At 38.2% G+C, this 19,807-nt stretch overlaps 2 protein-coding genes across 2 annotated transcripts; both read right to left on the bottom strand.

Moving 5' to 3' along the window:
• Positions 1-2,299: 2,299 nt before the first annotated feature.
• LOC137731002 (receptor protein kinase TMK1-like) lies at positions 2,300-6,114 on the bottom strand. The gene is made up of 2 exons (XM_068470036.1): positions 3,671-6,114; positions 2,300-3,056 (listed from the first exon to the last, which is right to left on the bottom strand). Exons 1-2 carry the CDS (start codon positions 5,961-5,963, stop codon positions 2,518-2,520), a joined length of 2,832 nt encoding a protein of 943 aa, XP_068326137.1. The 5' UTR covers positions 5,964-6,114; the 3' UTR covers positions 2,300-2,517.
• Positions 6,115-12,567: 6,453 nt separating this feature from the next.
• LOC137730979 (histidine kinase 4-like) lies at positions 12,568-18,476 on the bottom strand. Its single transcript, XM_068470007.1, has 11 exons — positions 17,038-18,476; positions 16,618-16,851; positions 16,330-16,499; positions 15,959-16,177; positions 15,685-15,871; positions 15,549-15,600; positions 15,207-15,436; positions 14,938-15,036; positions 14,121-14,815; positions 13,382-13,891; positions 12,568-13,273 (listed from the first exon to the last, which is right to left on the bottom strand). Exons 1-11 carry the CDS (start codon positions 17,428-17,430, stop codon positions 13,036-13,038), a joined length of 3,027 nt encoding a protein of 1,008 aa, XP_068326108.1. The 5' UTR covers positions 17,431-18,476; the 3' UTR covers positions 12,568-13,035.
• Between the last annotated feature and the right edge of the window lie 1,331 nt (positions 18,477-19,807).

The raw sequence follows: 19,807 nt of genomic DNA, 5'->3' as shown, positions 1-19,807 counted from the left end.
AATTCAGCTTTCAATGACAGAGAGCTCTTAATCAGCCAATCCCTTTACTAACAACTATATCAGCCTGAATTGGTGCTATTATCCACAGTCAGGCTCAATCAAAATTCCAAATGCTTGTCGCCTGATGCAGACCATGTGCATGCTGGCTCAAGGAAACAATCTTCCAATAATTTTATGGAATTTTACTATGCTGACTCTACAAAAGGTACATCACTATCCTCCGCAAATCACTATGAGATCAAAGCAACGGCAGAGTTAATATGGGATCATTAGTTGTTTTTTATCTGAGTAATTTTAAAAATTTTATGTGCATCTATTTATGTGTTATATTTGACCCCTATAAACAGTTAAGACAAACTAAATTACAACCTCCTCCTGTACTTGTCAATTCCTATTAGGTGCCCGACTAAATGGGCCAATAAAGTTTTTTTAGTTGATATTATGATCCCATTATTTAAAAATTCTAGCTTCGCCACTAGTTCAAATTCTATCTCCAGATTAGTCTTAAAATAAAGGCCAACTAATTTTGTGGTCTCCAATATGGCATGGAGACTATTTTCTTATTCAATAAACTCTCTCGGTTTTATTCTCGTATCCGAATTCATAAAACATTTTCACAAGATAATTACCATGATAGTCTAATGATAACATCTATTAAAATTCAACGGCCTCAATTAAATGGACCAATGATGTAAAATTGGGTACAAACACTTTGCTATCCTGATGTATGCATTGATTGTTTATTGTGGTGTGAATTGTCACACGAGAAAAAATGCGGGCATAATTATTGAATATAATTGTATCATTTAAAAAAATTGCATTGGACTTCGGATAACACAACGTCGTCGGACCGCACATACTAAATACCCCATTCCCTATTTTAGATACGATCCATTTTCTAGTTCAACTCTTTACGCGTAGTGGTCCTCCAAGCATCTCGACATAAGACTTTCTCCTACTAAACTAACCATATTTTAAGCCTCAATTAGTGTTGGCATTCTAAAGCACAACACTTTACTATTATATTTTGGAGATGATGTTTAAGCTTGGGAAGATAACAAATTTGATAGAAAACAGTGAGGCTTAGGGACTTTCGAAACAAACCAAATACTCTCCTAACTCGCGAGTTATATTTTTAATTTTATTTTATCAAGCATGATTTTGTGAACTAAAGACTTATAAATACTCCGGTTAAAAAATATGACTATGAAATAGAGATTCATGGCAAAGAGGTATAGAAATTCTAAGAAAAAACATAGAGTATTTGAACCTAACGAAAAACTTGACACGAAAACGAGCGAAGTGGTGATCTAAGATTTATACACCCAGCCCTACTTCGTAGAATAAAACTTTGTTATCATTGTTGTTCTTGTCAAACATGACATTCGTGGAATATATATATTGTTATTGTCAATATATAAATTTGTTGTGTACAAAACGTTTGCGTCATTCACACACGATATTAAGATGAGAATGTACCAATAATTTGTAAATTGTTATCAAGGATAAAAGATGTTTTTCTCTTTAAATAAAATTAAAATTTGGACTAAAACGTCGACGTTTAGCTAACCTAACAAATACTTCAAAAAAAAAAAATTGGATTGAAGATAACGACGAGTGATTTAGGAATAAAGCCGAGACATGCGGGATGTGCCCCCCGCCGTCACTGTCGGAGCTGGAGAATATTCTAGAAGTAGAAAAACAAAACAACTTTGTAGCTGGCAAACCGTATCTACTCCAGTCCATGTCGGACACGTGTCACTAGTTGCCGCCGTTTTCCATCATCCATTTACTCGACGGCCATTGGCCATTCGTGGGCAAAATCCAAGCGGGGCGGAGCTGTAAGAGAAATTTTTCAATGTAACCATTATAAGAGGTGGTATATTACATATTTTTATATAAATTGTAAGATACGTGTGTTAAAAAATTAGTAACTTAAAAAATACAATTTTTTTTCACTTGTATAAAACCACATGGTTCTATTTGTTCTGGTTTGGCCAACCAATTCTATCCTCCTCCATCCTTCATTTTTATTAGAATTGGATACATAAAAATAGTATACCTGCCTGGTTACACTCGAGTTTGAATCGCTCTCTACGTAAATTAGACTAGTTTACAAAGTTTTCCTTGGTTCAAGTTCGTAGCGAGACGGGGACGATAATTGCTCTTAAGTAGAGGAAAGGGGTCGGCTGCATGATCAGTCACAATCCTAATGTGTAGTCTGCCTCGCCCAGTTGTGTATGACAATGACCAAACCGGAAACAATTTTGGGCAAACTTTTAAACTAGGTTCTCAGATTGGGAAAAAATTTAACTGGACCACATCAGAGGCTTAATCAGCCATTTTCTTCAACCTCTTAGACTAATCACCAGAATTCCTAGAGCACCAGAGATTTAAACTATCTTAACATAAAAATGTAAACGAAAAAATGCATCCCCTGTCCACATCAGGATAACAAACACAATAACTACAAGCCATTTGAACATTCAATGTAGCTCTGAACTTCTTTCTCGACCTTTACCGCCCATCCGATGATGTAAACGATTCTGCAAATCCAGATGGGCGAGTAGGTATACTGGTTTGGGTGTTGTCTCCGCTGGCAAAGAACGATGAAGAAGATGAAGACTCATCAAGGTTGCTATTGCCTTCAAAAGCCTGCCACTTCTTTAGTGCTTGTGGTAAGGTCATTTCGAGGTCAATTCCATACATATCATCAGAATCTTCGGCTTCAGATGGTTTCCAATGCTCAACGAGTGACGAAAGAACATTGACCGCATGACCCATGTCGGGCCTCTGGTAGGGCTCCCTTGCGCTGCAATGCCCAGCAAGGTCAGCGACGGTGTTAATACTAGAAAGAGTTTCCTCATTGAGATCAATTGTTGGATCAATGGCCTTCCGGAATGTATCCTTGTTAATGAGCATTCTGCGGAACCATGTAACAAGGTGCAAGCTCTCCTCTGGTTGGCTTTCGTCAATTGCTCTTCTACCCGTGATCAGCTCCATTAAGATCACTCCAAAGCTATACACGTCAACCTTGAGTGTCATCCGCCCAGTTGCTGATACATTACAAGATTGTGGTTTTAGTGCCTTGAATTTTTATTAATTGAACGACAGTAAGCATAATTAAGCAACAAACCTTATGATGAAATGCCATGAGGCTATAGCAAGAAGAAAATGCACCACATAACAGATGCTACATTAATTATGGAACAAGCGGAAAATGTCTGTAACATGAAACTATAAAATACTGAGCTGAATGGTTTTGTTAACCTTTCCAATAATCCTACATCAGAGGCATATAAATTCAGTCAACATGTTAGAGACAACAAATGCTCGTCACAGACAGAAGCCATTTTATTCTTTTCTATCTTCTTCGCATCCCTGATTTTGAATTTTATAAACTACTTAGCATGCCAGAATATCCAAGGAAAATTAAAGAATTGGAACATATGAGTTTAGTACGTAAATGATGCAGTGAATCTAATATAGTCCTACATATGTTGACTAGCGGTTTGCACAAAGAATAATCAGTGAGAGATAATCTCATAGTTGTCTTAGTTCATTGAACAATGACATTTGCTGGAATATCTAATCATACTTTACCAAGCAAATACCTTTCGTGGTACTCGAATGGAATTTGAAAAGAAGAGTGCATATAGAAATGTTTTACCTGCATACTCTGGAGCCAAATAGCCAAAAGTTCCAGCTAGTCTCGTCTCAATTGAGGCTTTCCCTTCTGGAGCAAGACGAACCAGTCCAAAATCTGAAACTTTAGCCCGCATATCATCTCCGAGTAAAATGTTCGAAGGTTTAAGATCCCTGTGAATGAAAGTCTGGCTGGCTAAACCGTGGAGATACTCAACCCCTCTTGCAACATCCAAGGCAATGGTCAGCCTTCTAGTCCATTCAAGTGGCTTCAGACCTTCCTCTTTCCAGTTGAACAAGTATCTACTAAGAGTCCCTTGAGGCATGTATTCATAAACAAGAAGCCTCTCGTTTCCGTCCAAACAATAGCCAAGAAGTCCAACCAAGTGGCGGTGTCGGACCTTAGTAAGAACTGCAATCTCAGACTTGAACTCATTTAGACCCTTCTCCGCCACCACTCCAGATTCCATCCTCTTCACTGCAATCTTTGTCCCGTCATGCAACTCCCCTTTGTACACAGTTCCAAAGCCACCTTTTCCTAATACATTATTTTCGCTGAAATTATTGGTCACATTTCTCAAAACTTGGATCGAAATGACCATACTTCCAGCCTCAACCACATGAATGTCGTTAGGTCCACTACTTGCCGGACTATTATAGGACTCATTTTCACCGCGATTAACCCCAGAGTTAGCAACCGTGATCTTGACTGCATTTTGATCGCCAGAGTGACGAGGATGAATAACCAATGCGTTTGGACTTTGCACTCTGCCAGAATGCTTATGCTTTTTCTTAAGTAGACAGAAAGCAACAAACCCAACTACAACCAATCCTCCAACACTGCCGATGACAGCCCCAACAACCACCCCAGTCCTAGATTTTTTACCTCCATCTGAGTGGGAGCCAGGCGGTGAATTAGGAATTGTAGGCGTCGCTGGCGTTGCTGGCGAAGGGGGATGATCCTGACCAATATTAGGGTTCCCAGCTGTTTTCACGTCCACATTCTTAAACTTTGGTACTTGACCAAAAAGCTGATTGTTACTAACATCTATCTGCTGAAGGTTGGGCAGTTGCGTAAGCTCCTTTGGTATGGTACCGGTGAGGTTATTATTGTCAAGTCTCAATGTTCGCAAGGAGGTAAGCAGAGAATAATTTGAAGAGATCGTACCCGAAAGACCCAGGCTCCGAAAATTGACAACAGTAATGTTTCCACCATTACACGTAATTCCCTTCCAGTTATTACAAGGATCGTTCCCCTTCCAACTATCTGCAAAAACAGTAGGATAACCCATGTCTTTGATGACCGAAAGCAATACATTGACACGAGCGTCGCAATCAACACCCGGCTTATCACTGCAAAAACTATTTAACTCCGTCATATCCACCAGAACCCCATCGCCAAACTTGGGCATGGGTCCTTGAAGCATATTATTGGTCAAATTAACAGAAGTAAGGGATTTAAGATTCAACAAAGACGCGGGAACAACGCCGGTGAGCTTGTTATCCCTCAAACTCAGAGTGGTCAAGTAACCTAAGTTCGACAAGTCCGGTATAGGACCGGTGAAATAATTACCATGTAACCAAACCTCACGCAGAGAAATCATGTTCTGTAACACATCAATAGTACCATTAAGCCTATTGGTGCCCTGTTGGCTGTTCAACCAGAGGGACTGAATACTCGAACCCGAAAAACTAGCAGGCAATTCGCCTTCAAGGTAATTGAAAGCCAAATGTAGATCAGTCAAACCTGGGAAATTGGAACTGTTGAAGATATCGGGGATTCTTCCGGTGAGGTTGGTCTGGGTGGCGGAGAATTCCTTCAGCTGTGTGGCATCTTTGAGAGTGTCGGGAATCTGCCACGCAGCGAAGGGATTGTGGTCGATGTTGATGTTGTCGAGGGAGGTGAGTCCGGTGAAGAAATCGGAGGGGAAGGACGAGAAGTTGTTGTCGTGGGCGAGGAGGACCTGAAGCGGTTGCACCCCGGAGAGGCTCGGAAAAGGTCCGGTGAGTTGGTTGTTCTGAACTTCCAGTTGCTGCAAATACGAAAGCTTTTGGATTTCCGGCGGCAGCGTGCCGGTGAGTTTCTGATTACCCAATTGGATTTTGAAAACCTTGCCGTCCTGGCAACTCACTTTTCCCCATTTGCAGTAATCGGTGCCGGACCACCCGAGACTGTTGGAGCCGATGCTTTTCCGGAGTGCTTCCATGGCCGCTCCGTCGTCGCCGCCGGACTGGGAGTGTACTGGTGGGTACAGCGAGAAAAACAAAAGGAGCAGAGCGGGGAAAGAACCCCAGAAACCCAGTTGGGGTTCCTTCATTTTTTTTTCAGAAAAAATACAAGAAAGTGGATGAAAAAGAAGAAAGATACAGACTTTGACAGAGAAAAGAACAGCAGAAATCTCTAGGGTTTATGGGAGGAGAAACGGCGGAGAATTGGGCGGAGAAAAGGCGAACGTTTTTGGGGGTTTAATTGGGGAGTTCGTGGGGCTTTGAATGATACTCTGATTTTCGTGGGGCTTTGAATGATACTCTGATTTTCGGTTGGGTAGTGTTTGGAAACAGAGAAAAACAAGCTGGCGTAACGATTTACGTGTGCGATTTTCTCTCTCTGATTCGATTGAAAGAAATCGAAGGAAATAAAATGGAAAATGAAAGGGGAGTATGGGTCGGTTTTGATTACAAATTTCTTGTTTTGGTTTTAAGACTTTTGCTTGTGCAGTCTGCTACACGTACTACTCTCAATAGTGGACAATGGGTAAGAGCTTTGCTGTCTTCCATCTTACTATTTTTTTTTTTTTGGTATTATTCCCATCTCAATTTTCTGACGCGAAGAATGACTTGTACAACAAAAATAACGTTCTCGTCGTGTTTTGGGTTAATTACACAATATTAATGTTAATTTTTATTTTTATGATATATAACTGCATCATGTAAATCTCTCGATAGCATAATTATAAATAACAGAATCGTATATTGTGATATTTAGATACGTTCAAAAGTTAGAAAATCTACCACTACAGACGAAAACAAAAATAGACCATTGATATCGGGCTAAATACTAAGTTTTTTTTTTTTTTTTTCTAATTAGAAATGAATCCTAGTGGATTTGTTAATTGATTTGACATGCTCGTTGAGTTGTAATCAGAAGCCGTAATCTAGCAGAAAATTAAGGGATGATTTGAAGTAAATAATGGTGTGATTGTTTTGGATTTTTCTGTCTATTTATTTGTGTACCCACCAACCATTTTCTTAGAAATTGGCATTAATTGGGGACTGACAGTTCGCATTACCTTAATTAATTTCCTTAATGTTTGACAACTAACTTAATACTTTTTTTTAATTCGCGGAGGGTGGACTTTTGACGACCCGAATGTTAAAAAAAAGAAGGTCCATTGGGCCCAACGATCTTTTGCATGGCGGACATTTGGATAGGGATAAACGCGGTGCGGTTCGGTACGGTTTCGAATGAAACCGCAATCGAAACTGAATTTTTTTACGATGCAGTTTTAAAGTCAAAATCAAAATGAAATCAAACCAGTTGATTCAGTTTGGTGCAGTTTCAAACGGTTTCAGTTCGTTTTTTTTAGAAAAAGTTACAATTTTAAATTTACACATATTTACACATAAGACGATCTCATTTTCCTCGTACATTAATCAATGAACCTACAGAAAAACTGTAGCGAAAAATAGCAGCAAAAGCAAAACTGCAGCAAAGGAAGTAAGAGATAGAGAGATTTGTCTGACCATATGCAATAGTAGCACCAATCAACAACACACAAGCATTAAAGAAAATATATAAGAAAATATATATGTATACATCTTTCATACGCACAATTTGTTTAAGTTATATATCAAGATAAGCACTGTTATGAAGCACATTTCTCAACCAAAAGAATGTTGCTAATTACAGGTGTGCTGCATTAATTAGGTTCAAGCTTCTAGCACATCTATGAACTATGTGCCTTATTTAGATCGAGTGGAGTGTTGTGATCAAGGGTTGGAATTAGTAACTCTACTGCAATATGAGTACTATTGACTGCATAGCTTCTTGTGTGTGGCCAGATAAATGAACATGAGTTTTGAGAGAGAGAGAGAGATAGAGATAGAGATGTATGGACTCGAATAGAGGTGCAAAATTGGATGACATTCTATTCTAGTGTAGTTAAGTCCATATTATAAATGTATGGACTCTAATAAAGAACCAATTAGAACATAACATTCAATATATGGTGCGGTTTCGGTTTCGGTGCGGTTTTGAAAACCCAAAACCGAAACCAAACCGTTTTCTTAGCCGTGGTTCGGTTTCGAAACCGCAACCGTTTCAAAACCGCAAAACCGAACTATTTGGTGCAGTCTGATTCGAATTGTGTTTCAGTTTCGATTTTCGGTTCCAAGTGCCCACCCCTACATTTGGACACTACTGACAGAAGGTGGATTTCATTTTTAATTCCCCTTTTTAATTTTTTTTAACTATTTTGTGCACAAAGATTCAAACTTCTAAATTTCAAGCACCGAAAGAAAAATAATATTGCAATTTCTGTAAATTCATTTGTTTAATATTATTCGTCCGTATTTAATTTAGAGTTGAATTTTAACTTCTTTCGAGATATTACAATATGTTTGCTCACGTGTGAGATTCATAGGACATACATGATTTACGTTATCCTATATTATTCACAGATCAAATTTAAATTTCATTATACACAAAAAGGCGTGTGAAAATGTAACCTAAGATCGAAAAGCTTAAAGGACTATGCGAAGTTGAGGTGAAACCTCATCTACCTTCATTAAAATCTTTACTGGAAACCCACCGCCCCAACATCCAAATGTATTAATGTAGAGCCTCAGGCCCTCCACTACATGCCTTGATGCCGTTTGTTTTTTCTGGTTGACAAGAAGTGATAAAGTAAACTCCTACACAGGTATCACAATTACCTAAGACGATAGGTGTAACAAAATCGTATCAGCAACTAAAATTAGTTTTCGCCGAATAGCGAGAACATACAAAATCATTGTAAAAGAGCAAAATTTCATAAAATCAGCATTAATAAATGAGACCACGCATATCATTGTTCAAGTGGCAAAGCACATCCAGCCATGGCAATAGCGGGACCACATTCGAGTTGGGTTGGGTCGGGTCGGCTGCATAATATGATTATATGGTAGAGATGTCGACGAAGAAGATAACGTAAAAATATTATATGGACCATCCGAAGGTGGGACATCGGTGACAATAAACTTACACCAACATCCTGGTCCGATGTAACTTGTCCACATGTAACATGGGGTCCTACATTTGTTTTCTTTTTCCACGTGGCACCATACAAAAATTGATGGAAAAGCCAATATTCTATATTTATTATAATATAATGCTAACTTAAATATTGCATGCCACACAAAATATTTGCTCTGGTTTGCCGATTGGAAAGTATATATTGAATTGGCCAAACTTAAAGTATATATTGAATTGGCTATTCTAGTTGACGTGAACGTCGACGAATTGGCTTGAGTAGCGTGTATTCTATCAAATATTCTTGTTAAAAAGATGTTGGATTTTTATTTATGCATTTCGTTTCGAAACTCTTTTTCTCTAAATTATTGTAATAGTTTCAAATTCTCTTTCTTCTCTTTAATAATAATATGCATTTTAATAAATAAATAGATTAGGTCAAGTAATCAAATAGATTAAAAAAAAATTGGTTAAAATAACCAAATATTCAATTTAAATTGTTGAACTAAATGAAAAAAAAGTAGTGACATGTGGATTGAATATTCACGGCATAGCGATCAAATGTCAATGATGTACAAAACACGAAAAAATTATAATAATAAAAGTAATGCTAGACTTACCGTGTATAGAGATGATAAAATGTGGTGAAAGTAATATTTTTATTTCAGGATTTGAAAAATAATTGTCTTCGGATTTCTCCAAATTGAAATTCTTACAACGCACAAGCCTTGAAGCCCAAAAAAATGCAAAGTCCATATGGCCAACATGCCTTCTATTCTTGCATTTTCAGGTTTGGACCAGCATGCCCATACATACATTTATTTAATATATTCACCTTCCAACATTCTAATATGATCAAATATGACATTCTCTCTTTCTAGTTGCATATTTGACCGTTAGATACTGAATTAAGGGAACATTTGAGAACAATATTTCAACAAAACAAAAAGAACTTGAATCAAAATAATTATCAAACGGTCCTAAGTAATCGTTACCCATGTTAATTATGGTACCTTCCATTATCCCCAGAAAGTCTAAATGCACGGCTATCATAACTACTTAAGAAGATAGGCATAACAAATTTGTATTAACGACTACAACTAGCTATTGCCGAATAACAAGAACATACAAAATCATTGCAGAAGAGCAAAGCACATGAAATCAGCATTAATAAACGAGACCACGTAAGATTATCGTTAATAAATGAAACCACACATATCCTTGTTCAAGTGGCAAGACCACATCCAGCCATGGCAATAGCGGGACCACATTCGAGTTGGGTTGGGTCGGGTCGGCTGCATAAAATGATTATATGGTAGAGATGTCGACGAAGAAGATAACGTCGAAATATTATATGGACCATCCAAAGGTGGGACATCGGTGACAATAAACTTAGGCCAGTATCCTGGTCCGATGTAACTTGTCCACATGTAACATGGGGTCCTACATTTGTTTTCTTTTTCCACGTGGCACCATACAAAAATTGATGGAAAAGCCAATATTTTATATTTATTATAATATAATGCTAACTTTAAATATTGGCATGCCACACAAAATATTTGCTTTGGTTTGCCGATTGGAAAGTATATATTGAATTGGCCAAACTTAGAATGTCACTAAAACCCCAAACCCTAATTAGCATTTTAATAAATATATAAAAGAGATTAAATTAGGTCAAGTAATCAAATAGATTAAAAAAAAAACATTAAAAATAATTTGGTTAAAATAACCAAATGAGAGATTATATTCACACACCTCAAATTACTTCTCTCACACCCTTTTATTTTTTTAATATTTTTTTATCAAGGGTTAGTGGTGTGTAGAAAACATTAAAAAATTAAAAAGGTGTGGGAGAAGTAATTTGGGGTGTGTGAATATAATATCTCTAACCAAATATTCAATTTAAATTGTTGAACTAAATGAAAAAAAATAGTGACATGTGGATTGAATATTCCCAGCATAGCGATCAAATGTCAACGATATACAAAACACGAGAAAATTACAATAATAAGAGTAATGCTAGACTTATCATGTTTTGGTGGATCCTACCTTTAATTACATAGGTGATAAAATGTGATGAAAGTAATATTTTGGGTTAAACTCTGTTTACTACCCTCATGTTTCATGGTTTTCAACATTTATTACATGAAGTTTTTTTCACCCCAGAGTCATACCTAAAGTGTTAGTTTTGGGACAATCTCATACATCCATTAGTCTGGCTATTAAGTCTTTTGTTAACTGATGACGTGGCACCCATGTAGACAATGATTGGGGCGCCACGTGTCATTGAAAATTAAAGAAAATTAAACTATTAAAATAATTAATTAAATAAAAGTTAAAAAAAATATAAAAATTTCCCCAGGTCCCCTTTGTCTTCCCCACCCCGATCCCCTTCCCTTCTCCCTCTGCACCTCTGCACATCCGCTCTCACCCTCACTCTCCGCTCTCTATCTCACTCTCCAGATCCCCAGATCCCTCTGCATCATCTGCACATCCATCCTTTTCCAGATCCCCTTTGTCTTCCCCATCCCGATCCCCCACCCCGAGTGACTTGATGTGACACGTGCGATGATAGAGGCCTTTCTGTGGAAGAGAGGGTAGCCGTGCTTCCATCCGAGGATGAGGGACTTATCGGGTTCCTGGAGCTCAACGGAGTGGAGCGCGTGGGAGTTAAGGATGGTGCGGACAGCGTTGAGTTCTTGGACGGTGAAGGGGTCGAGAGAGTGGTGGGAGGTGTCGGAGATGTGGTCTTTGAGGCGGGGTGTTGGGATATGGGGATTGGATGCGGTTTTTGGAGGAGCACTAGGCGGAGTTTGTTGTGCAGTCGAGGAGGTCGGAGACATACGGGCGGCGCGTAAGGAAGGTGGGACCAAGTGAAGAGGAGGACTAGGCCTATGCAGAGGGAAAGGGAGAAAAAACGCAGGAATCTCCGATCTTCCATGGATCATGTGTTTCAAAGTTTGAGTTTGAGGGAGGCGGAAGGATGGATGTGCAGAGGTGCAGAGGGAGAAAGGAGGGGAGTCGGGGTGGGGAAGACAAAGGGGATCTGGGGATTTTATTTTATTTTTTATTTTTTACTTTTATTTAATTAATTATTTTAATAGTTTACTTTATTTTTATTTTTTAAATTTCCACGTGAATGATACGTGGCGTCTAGTTATTGTCCATGTGGGTGCCAAGTCATAGTTAATGGGAGACTTAACAGTTTGACTCACGGATATATGAGACTATTCCAAAATTTCCACTTTAGGTATGACTCTGGGATGAAAAAAACTTGATGTACTAAATGTTGAAAACCACGAAACATGAGGGTAGTAAACAGTCTTTTGCCCTAATATTTTTATTTCAGGATTTGAAAAATAATTGTTTTCGGATTTCTCCAGATTAAAATTATTCCGTTAATCTTTGAGAGGGTGTGGACAAAAGCCCAATTGACATTCTTACAACGCACAAGCCCTGAAGCCCAAAAAAATGCAAAGTCCATACGGCCCAACATGCCTTTTGTTCTTGCATTTGCAGGTTCGGACCAGCATGCCTATTACTTAATACATTCATTGTCTAAACAATCAAATATGACATTCTATATGTCTAATCGCATATTTGACCGTCAGATACTGAATTAAGGGATCGTTTGACAACAATATTTCAACAAATAAAAAAGAACTTGAATCACAATAATTATCAAACGGCCCTAAGTAATCGTTACCGATGTCAATTATGGTACCTTCCATTATCCCCAGAAAGTCTAAATGCAAAACATTGAATCAGTTGTACAAAAAGAATGGTACAAATCGAAGGCATTGAACCCTTTTCCACAGAACTCAGAAGAAAGATTCAAACAAGGCATACAAAAAAATATAACATTTACACATTTTGCTCCTCCCCTTTTCTAAGGATCATCCTACTACTATACATACGAAGTGGGAAATGGAGGTTTGTAGTAGTATACATGTGCGTGGATATACCGAATCGAGTTAAAATTTTAGTTAGAAATGATTCCTCGAACCTGTATTCAAGCCATTACGAATCATCAAAATTCTAGGACCGACAGCCGGCGTTTGTCTCTGCAGAATATCAAAAAATTGCTGGTAACATCCGACCAACAAAGATGTCCGCAGGTTTTGAGTTTTGACAATTCTTGCTGTGAGTCTGAGGCTGTTTTAAGTTTTGAAGAACTTGGCAACGGCTTGATAGAGATTCTCTTCCTCGAAGGGCTTTGAGACGTATCCATCCATCCCACACTTCAGGCACTCATCATAGGTGGCATGAATAACATCCGCCGTCATAGCTAACACAGGCAAATGCCAGTCACCCTTTCTTGCGAGTGCTTCAAATCCACCATTCATCTCAACATTTGCCTTGCTCTCCATCTGCCGGATTCTGCGTGTTGCCTCAAACCTGCAATCAAAAGTAACATTTGTAAATAACAAATTAACAATTCCAATTTGTAACTGAAACAAGGGCATTCCGAGTCTAGAATGTTGTAACTGAAACACCGAAACATACCCATCCATTTCAGGCATTTGAATATCCATGAAGCAAGCATCAAAATTGTGCGGTAATTGAAGCAACGCCAATGCAGCTTTGCCACTGTCAACGCACTCTACATAAGCACCAAACTTCTTTAGTGCACCTGCAGCAACTCTCCTGTTTACCAAATTGTCATCAACCACCAAAATTTTCTTCCCACAGAGCAGACTTTGGAGGACGTTAGATCCATTAGGCACCACTCTCCCTGGTTGCCTCTTCTTTCCTATGCCCAGGACCTCTTGAAGACACGCAGCCACCATACTAGCCCTCAAAGGTTTCATAATTACGGTATCCGCAAAACCAGCTGCCCTTACCTTATCAGATTCAGCTTGACTAAGATTATTGGTTGCAAGAAGGATCATTTTTGGCAGCTTAAACGCATGACCGTTCTGTTTCCAATCCAATTTCTGCACATTAAGATCATGTTCTTCACCAGAAATCCATGAATCCTTCTCAACTAGAACTATATCTGGCTGGATACTTTTCCTGTCATATGTAATGAAGCAGTTCAATTCAGTTAATCAAATCCTACTTATTTCCAAAGTCTACCATTTTTTTTTCAGTTTTCCAAAGTCTACCTTTTCATTTTACTCAAAAGTCTACCTTTCATAGCAGTTAATAAAGGTAATATTGAATTGCAATATTGTTATAGTTTTATCACAGTAAATATTAAACCCCTTAAAAAACTTTAAAGATGTAGCAAAAGTAAACGTACCCGGATGCCACAGCACCATTTCTTCCACATGAAGCAACAGCCATCTTGATGCTGCTCGCAACTTCCACAAGGATTCCAAGTCTCTTTAAGTGGTATTTGGTTACAGCAGCTCTCACAAGTTTTCCATCTACTACTATTGCTCGCAATCCTCTAAAACTAGAAGGTAGATCCTCAGGATTAGGTTTTTTCATGTCACTAAATGCATTTTTCTTGCACCTCCTAAAATTAGCGGTGAAAGAAAATGTACTCCCAACACGAGGTCGACTTACAAATTTTATCTGACCACCCATCAGTTCAACCAGACACTTACTGATGCTCAAGCCAATACCAGTTCCTCCATAATGTCTAGAGGTTGAACTGTCTGCCTGCATGAAGGGCATAAAAACACGTTCCTGGGCAGCTAACGGTATACCTATCCCCGTATCCTCCACAGAAACCATTAACGTGACCTGCTCAGAAGCTTCAACAACATCAGCTCTGTCTTCTTCATCAGACACCAGATGCTTAAACTTATCCCAACTATTCCAGTCATTTGCTGCTTCACACCCACTTAAAGTTTTAAACTGATGGCCATCGGATGTCAGCACACCTTCATCTGTTCCTCCGTTCAAGTAAGTCTCTGATTTCCCATTTATCATCACCTTTGAGGGCTCAGCTAGATGAACTTCGACAAATATATGTCCTCGTTCAGTGAACTGCCAAATGTAGAGCTCAAACATAAGTTATCCTTGATCACTAAACAGAGCAGGACCAACCGAAGAATTTAACGAATCCTGTTACTGAAAGTTGAAAATAAAAAAATGAAACTTCCACTTACTTTAATAGAGTTGCCCACTAGATTTGTAATTATCTGTCTGAATCTCCCTGGATCTCCCATAAAAATTTCTGGAACTTTATCGGACACAAATACTGCTAGCTTCACATCCCAAATATAAATCGGAATTAGGAGATTTGACGATGAAACATGATACTATAAATTATGACAGTTCATATTTCAGAATTTAAGGACTATCACCATCACCACAGCACAATTTAAGAACTACAAAAACATTGCAGTAACTCTGAGCTGAAGACATTGAGGCTTACCTCTATACCCTTATTTCTAGATTTTTCAGAAAATAAAGATAGAACATCATCTAGTATTGACCGAATGCCAAATGGAACTTCTTCCAGCTCTAACTTGCCAGCATCAATCTTTGCCCGGTCAAGCACCTCATTTATTAATGTTATCAAAGCCTTTCCACAAGCTTGAGCTGTTCGAGCATAATCCATCTGGGTCGAACTTAAAGCTGTATCTAAAAGCAAGGCAAGCATTCCTGCAATCATAGAAAAATAAAGATTTTACTCTTGCAAGAGTGCATTTTCGGACTCGTATCATAATGTCATTCTGAAAATAAAATGTTAAAATTGGGAGATCTGTTAGCATACCTAGGATTCCGTTCATGGGCGTTCTTATTTCATGAGAAACAGTAGCAAGAAACTGGCATGAAAAAACAGAAGACAACATATCAAAAACATGCCATTGAGGAATGAGCAATGTTTGGGGAAATGTTGAAAACAGTACCTGGGACTTGGCAACATCAGCAGCTTCTGCTCGAACTTTTAATTCCTCCATTTCACGGAAATCATCCTCAACTTTAACAATGTGCATTGCTGCCCCATATAAGATATAGCCAACTAAAAACCCAATCACAAAGAACAAGAATGCAGTGTTAATTGCTGTCCACGACGTGGGTGCCCTCTGATGATATCTGCTCAAGAATCCAATTAAGTGTATTAGCATGGCATAACCACTGAAACTCTCCATCTCTCATTAGTTATTGATTGGTTGCCCTTACCTACATATCATCTGATGCTTCCGAAAAGGATCTCCAAAATCCAACTTGCTTTCATGCAGAAGAGATGTGTCACCATCTTGGTATTGGTGACCATACATGATTAGGGGATCAGAAGTGTTTGTAACATCATACACATAAACCTGAATGGCTTGATTCCCCGCAAGTTGGCCAAGCAAATTCTCCACAAGGGACTCAACATCAAAGGCACCACCAAGGTACCTGCATTTTATACAGAATCAAATGAACCATCCTGTAGATTGCTAACTTCTGTGGCAGATGGACATGGAATCGGCTAAAGTATATGCAGGTAAGAGCATGCAAAAAGCAACTGAAGAGCGTTTTCATAGTTCTATAGTTGTATGCCAACTTACCCAACAGCCGCCTGAATGCGCTGCTCCACAGTTGGGTTTGGAGGCAGCTTCGATTTGTAAACGGGGAAAGTCAATACAACACCAAGATGATGAGAACCCAGCAGCCTAAATGGGCTTGTTAGAACAGCTTTTCCAGTAGCTCTAGCCCTCAAAATGTTTTCTCTGTCCTCCTGCATCATGTAGTGGAAAAATTAAAGGTCAAATGAAACACGCCCAACGAATGCTCGGATTAATGCCATAGAGTTCAACAAGATAAACAAAGTGAAAGTAAACACATCCTATAGTTACCTCCCCAGACATCATATCAAGTGACTCAATGTAAGAGACGGTTTCCTGTGAAAAAATTACAGGCGCATACTCATCTCGGTTGGGCGATGGTTCCTTCCCCATTGTCTTTATTGTCCATCCATGTTGGTTTTCAAACCTTTCCCTATCCGAATCAAGCACTCTCTGTGCATAGGCCACCCCACTCAAAAGAGGCCTCTCGAAGGCGGTTCTGGCAGTGTATTCAGCAAATGTTTCCTGCATTTTCCCAATACAGAACCCAAATCACACAAAAGCTCAAACCAGTAGCACCACATTCAATCATCATAAAAATTGAGAAACTAATTGTCTTAAATAAACCAAACTGTACAATTAGTCAAAGAAATTATACCAAAACAAGCATTTCCCAAAAGGGTTTTGATCAAAATTGAAGCACAAACATACCTGATCAATTGCAGAAGGGTTCTTGTAGTAATGGAATGTGGAAACAAGGATTGCAAGGGCATGCACATGATTAACACTAACACTGAACTGATCCTGCAGCATTCTTGCCCTTTGATCACACATGCTACCAAGAACTTCTACCCTTCTCACTTTGTTATCAGCATCCATGCAAGAGTAGGTTAACCAGCCCAAGAGAAGCATCACACCAACCCAAAGAAGGAACAGTTTTGGGAACCAAGCCCTGTGTGCCTGCACAAAGGTGTAGCCTTTTTTGGCCCCCATTTGCTCATTCAACCTCACAGCCACTGAGTGGTGGCGCTGCATCTTCGTCTTCCCACCCATCAGCACTAGACCAATTTCTTTGATTCTTCTTCTTGTTTCCTCTTTACTCATCTCATAACTAATCTTAAAAAAAGAGAACCCACGTTCTTAAAAGTGCTTATTTTTTCAGAAACTTTTTTTCTGAAAGCACAAGCAAAATACGAGCAAATGAAGAAATATATCTCCTACTGTGGGGGTGTGGACTTTCTTCTTCCCTCTCTCACTGAAACCCCATTGTACTATTGTAAAAGGTAAAGAGAGGGAGAGACCCAGAACTCGAAAAGAAGGATTCTTTCTCAATTCACAGAGACAAGCATGGCTCTCAAAAGATGGGGAAAGGAAAACAAAGCTCAAATTCCAAAGTAGTCTTTGTATTTCTCTCTCCTCACTCTCTCTCCCTCTAGAAAATGGTCTGTCTCAGGCTGTGAATGCTAAACAAAAAATCGTTTTTTAAGGAATAAAAAAACACAGAGAGCTCCAATCATGCCATCTCAAAGCGTGAAGCTTAGTTAGAGGCTTCCAGACAAAGAAGAAGCACGTTCACTGTTTTCCCACCATATAATAATCAAAACACACACAGCTAAGCTCAGCACACAACACAGGAATGCACACCACAAGAGTTTGATGAGAGAGAGAGAGAGAGAATTCTAGAGAGAGAAACAAAAGAAATAAGAAATGGGGGTCTTGAAAGAAACGATCTTAACCTCTAACAATTATAGAAAGATGGTGGCTTGATGCAGTACAATGAATGTCTAATAGAAAAGGAGTATTGGGTCGTCCTGATCTCAGGATTTTTTCTTTATTTTTTATTTTTTTCAGCGTAAAATAGTAGCTTTGATGACTTTTTATGCTCTATTTTTTTAAGGCAACCAAACTGAATCGAATTTTTTGGATTTTCAGAGATACGCTCTTGTCTCCCCATCACTACCATCCCACATTATAAACTAATTTCCCCTCTCTCTCTCCCCTCCCTCTCTGTATTCTTCCTTATAATATTGCATCTTGCACGACACACTCTCTCTCTCCCTCTCTCTGTTGTTTGCTTTGCTAATTTTCTGAGCTCACATTGAAGCTGATAGTCCAAACTTTTGAAATTCAACCGAAATATTTTGATGGGTGTCAGACTCTGACAATTCCAAAAAGCAAAACCCAAATGGGTTACGTTTTTCGGGGGCTTTATGTTTTAAACAGTGAAAAATGAGATGGAAAGAGTCCCAGGGGAAGGCATAATTGCCCATTTAAACATCAGAAGGAATCTGACATGATGTCTGCCTTCTCTAGTTTTCTTTTAATTTCTTGTGTGAGTGTTTATCACCCTATAAATATTTGGACATTTTAATTACTCTCTACCTATTAGGCCGCATTTCTGTTTATTTTTAACATTTAGCAGTAAAATTTCATGGATTTGCGGTAAAATTTAAGTTCAAAGAACATCGATACAATTAAATTAATTCTAAAAGAGAATCAAATAATATAAATAAAAAAGAATGTTAAACACAATTAGACAAAAAGAAGTTCGAAAAAATGTATGCCGAAATCATTTTCCGAGTTATGTATTCCCTTTTTCATTCAAATCATTGTTAAATTTCTTCAACTTCCTTTGTTTTTCAAAAAGGTAGTGTGTGTAATATGTTTAGGTTTTCAATATGAATCCAATTGGGCGAATGGAAGTCCAAAAATCGCAATCACATATCTTTGGGATAATGACATTGGGATCTCATTCCCTCTAATTTACATTAAGCCCGGAATTTCTATATTAAATTCCGAAAATACCCCATCTATTTTTTCTTTCTTTCATGAAACCAAACCCCTTTTTCAATTGATATACCAGATTTGGATAAGAAAATATGACTATGGGGCAAATTTTAAGTTTTCTAAATTTGTCATGTTAATATATTTCCAATAAAAAAATGAGTGCACGATAATTTTTGTTTCCTAAATTTTACATTTTCAAAATATTTTTACTTTTCAATCATTTTTTTAAGATCATAATTGTAAGTTTTGGAGATGAATGTCTTATTATTAGATTAAGTTGTTAATTGATATGAGAAATGTTGTACGAATGAGGTGAACGAAATCAGAAAGAGATCATCTATGGATCTCTTCCTCTAAAGTTTAGAGATCAAGTGATTTAAACCTTTGAAATTCAATCTAACGGTTAAAAATAAAGAAATTCGTAAAATAATTTAAAAAATTATAATAATTTTTTATCGTTAATCAAAGACCTAAATTATTTGATTCTTGAGTTTTGAAAGAAGAGATCCTCTCCGAACGAAATGGAAGTCTTCAGACACGTTTCTGATTTGAAATGACACTTAAATAGTAGTCGATGCTGGTTCAGTGATTTTTGTTCAGAAAAGGGATATCTTTTGATGGAATAAGGGGAAGATTGCATGGGGACCATTTTCGTTCACACCTATTAAATTTATGAAATATGGAGAAATGGTCA

The sequence above is a fragment of the Pyrus communis genome, chromosome 4, assembly GCF_963583255.1.
Source record: "Pyrus communis chromosome 4, drPyrComm1.1, whole genome shotgun sequence".
Lineage (NCBI taxonomy): Eukaryota > Viridiplantae > Streptophyta > Magnoliopsida > Rosales > Rosaceae > Pyrus > Pyrus communis.
Note: the sequence above shows the minus strand (reverse complement) of the source record. Positions and strands in the feature narration are given on the sequence as shown.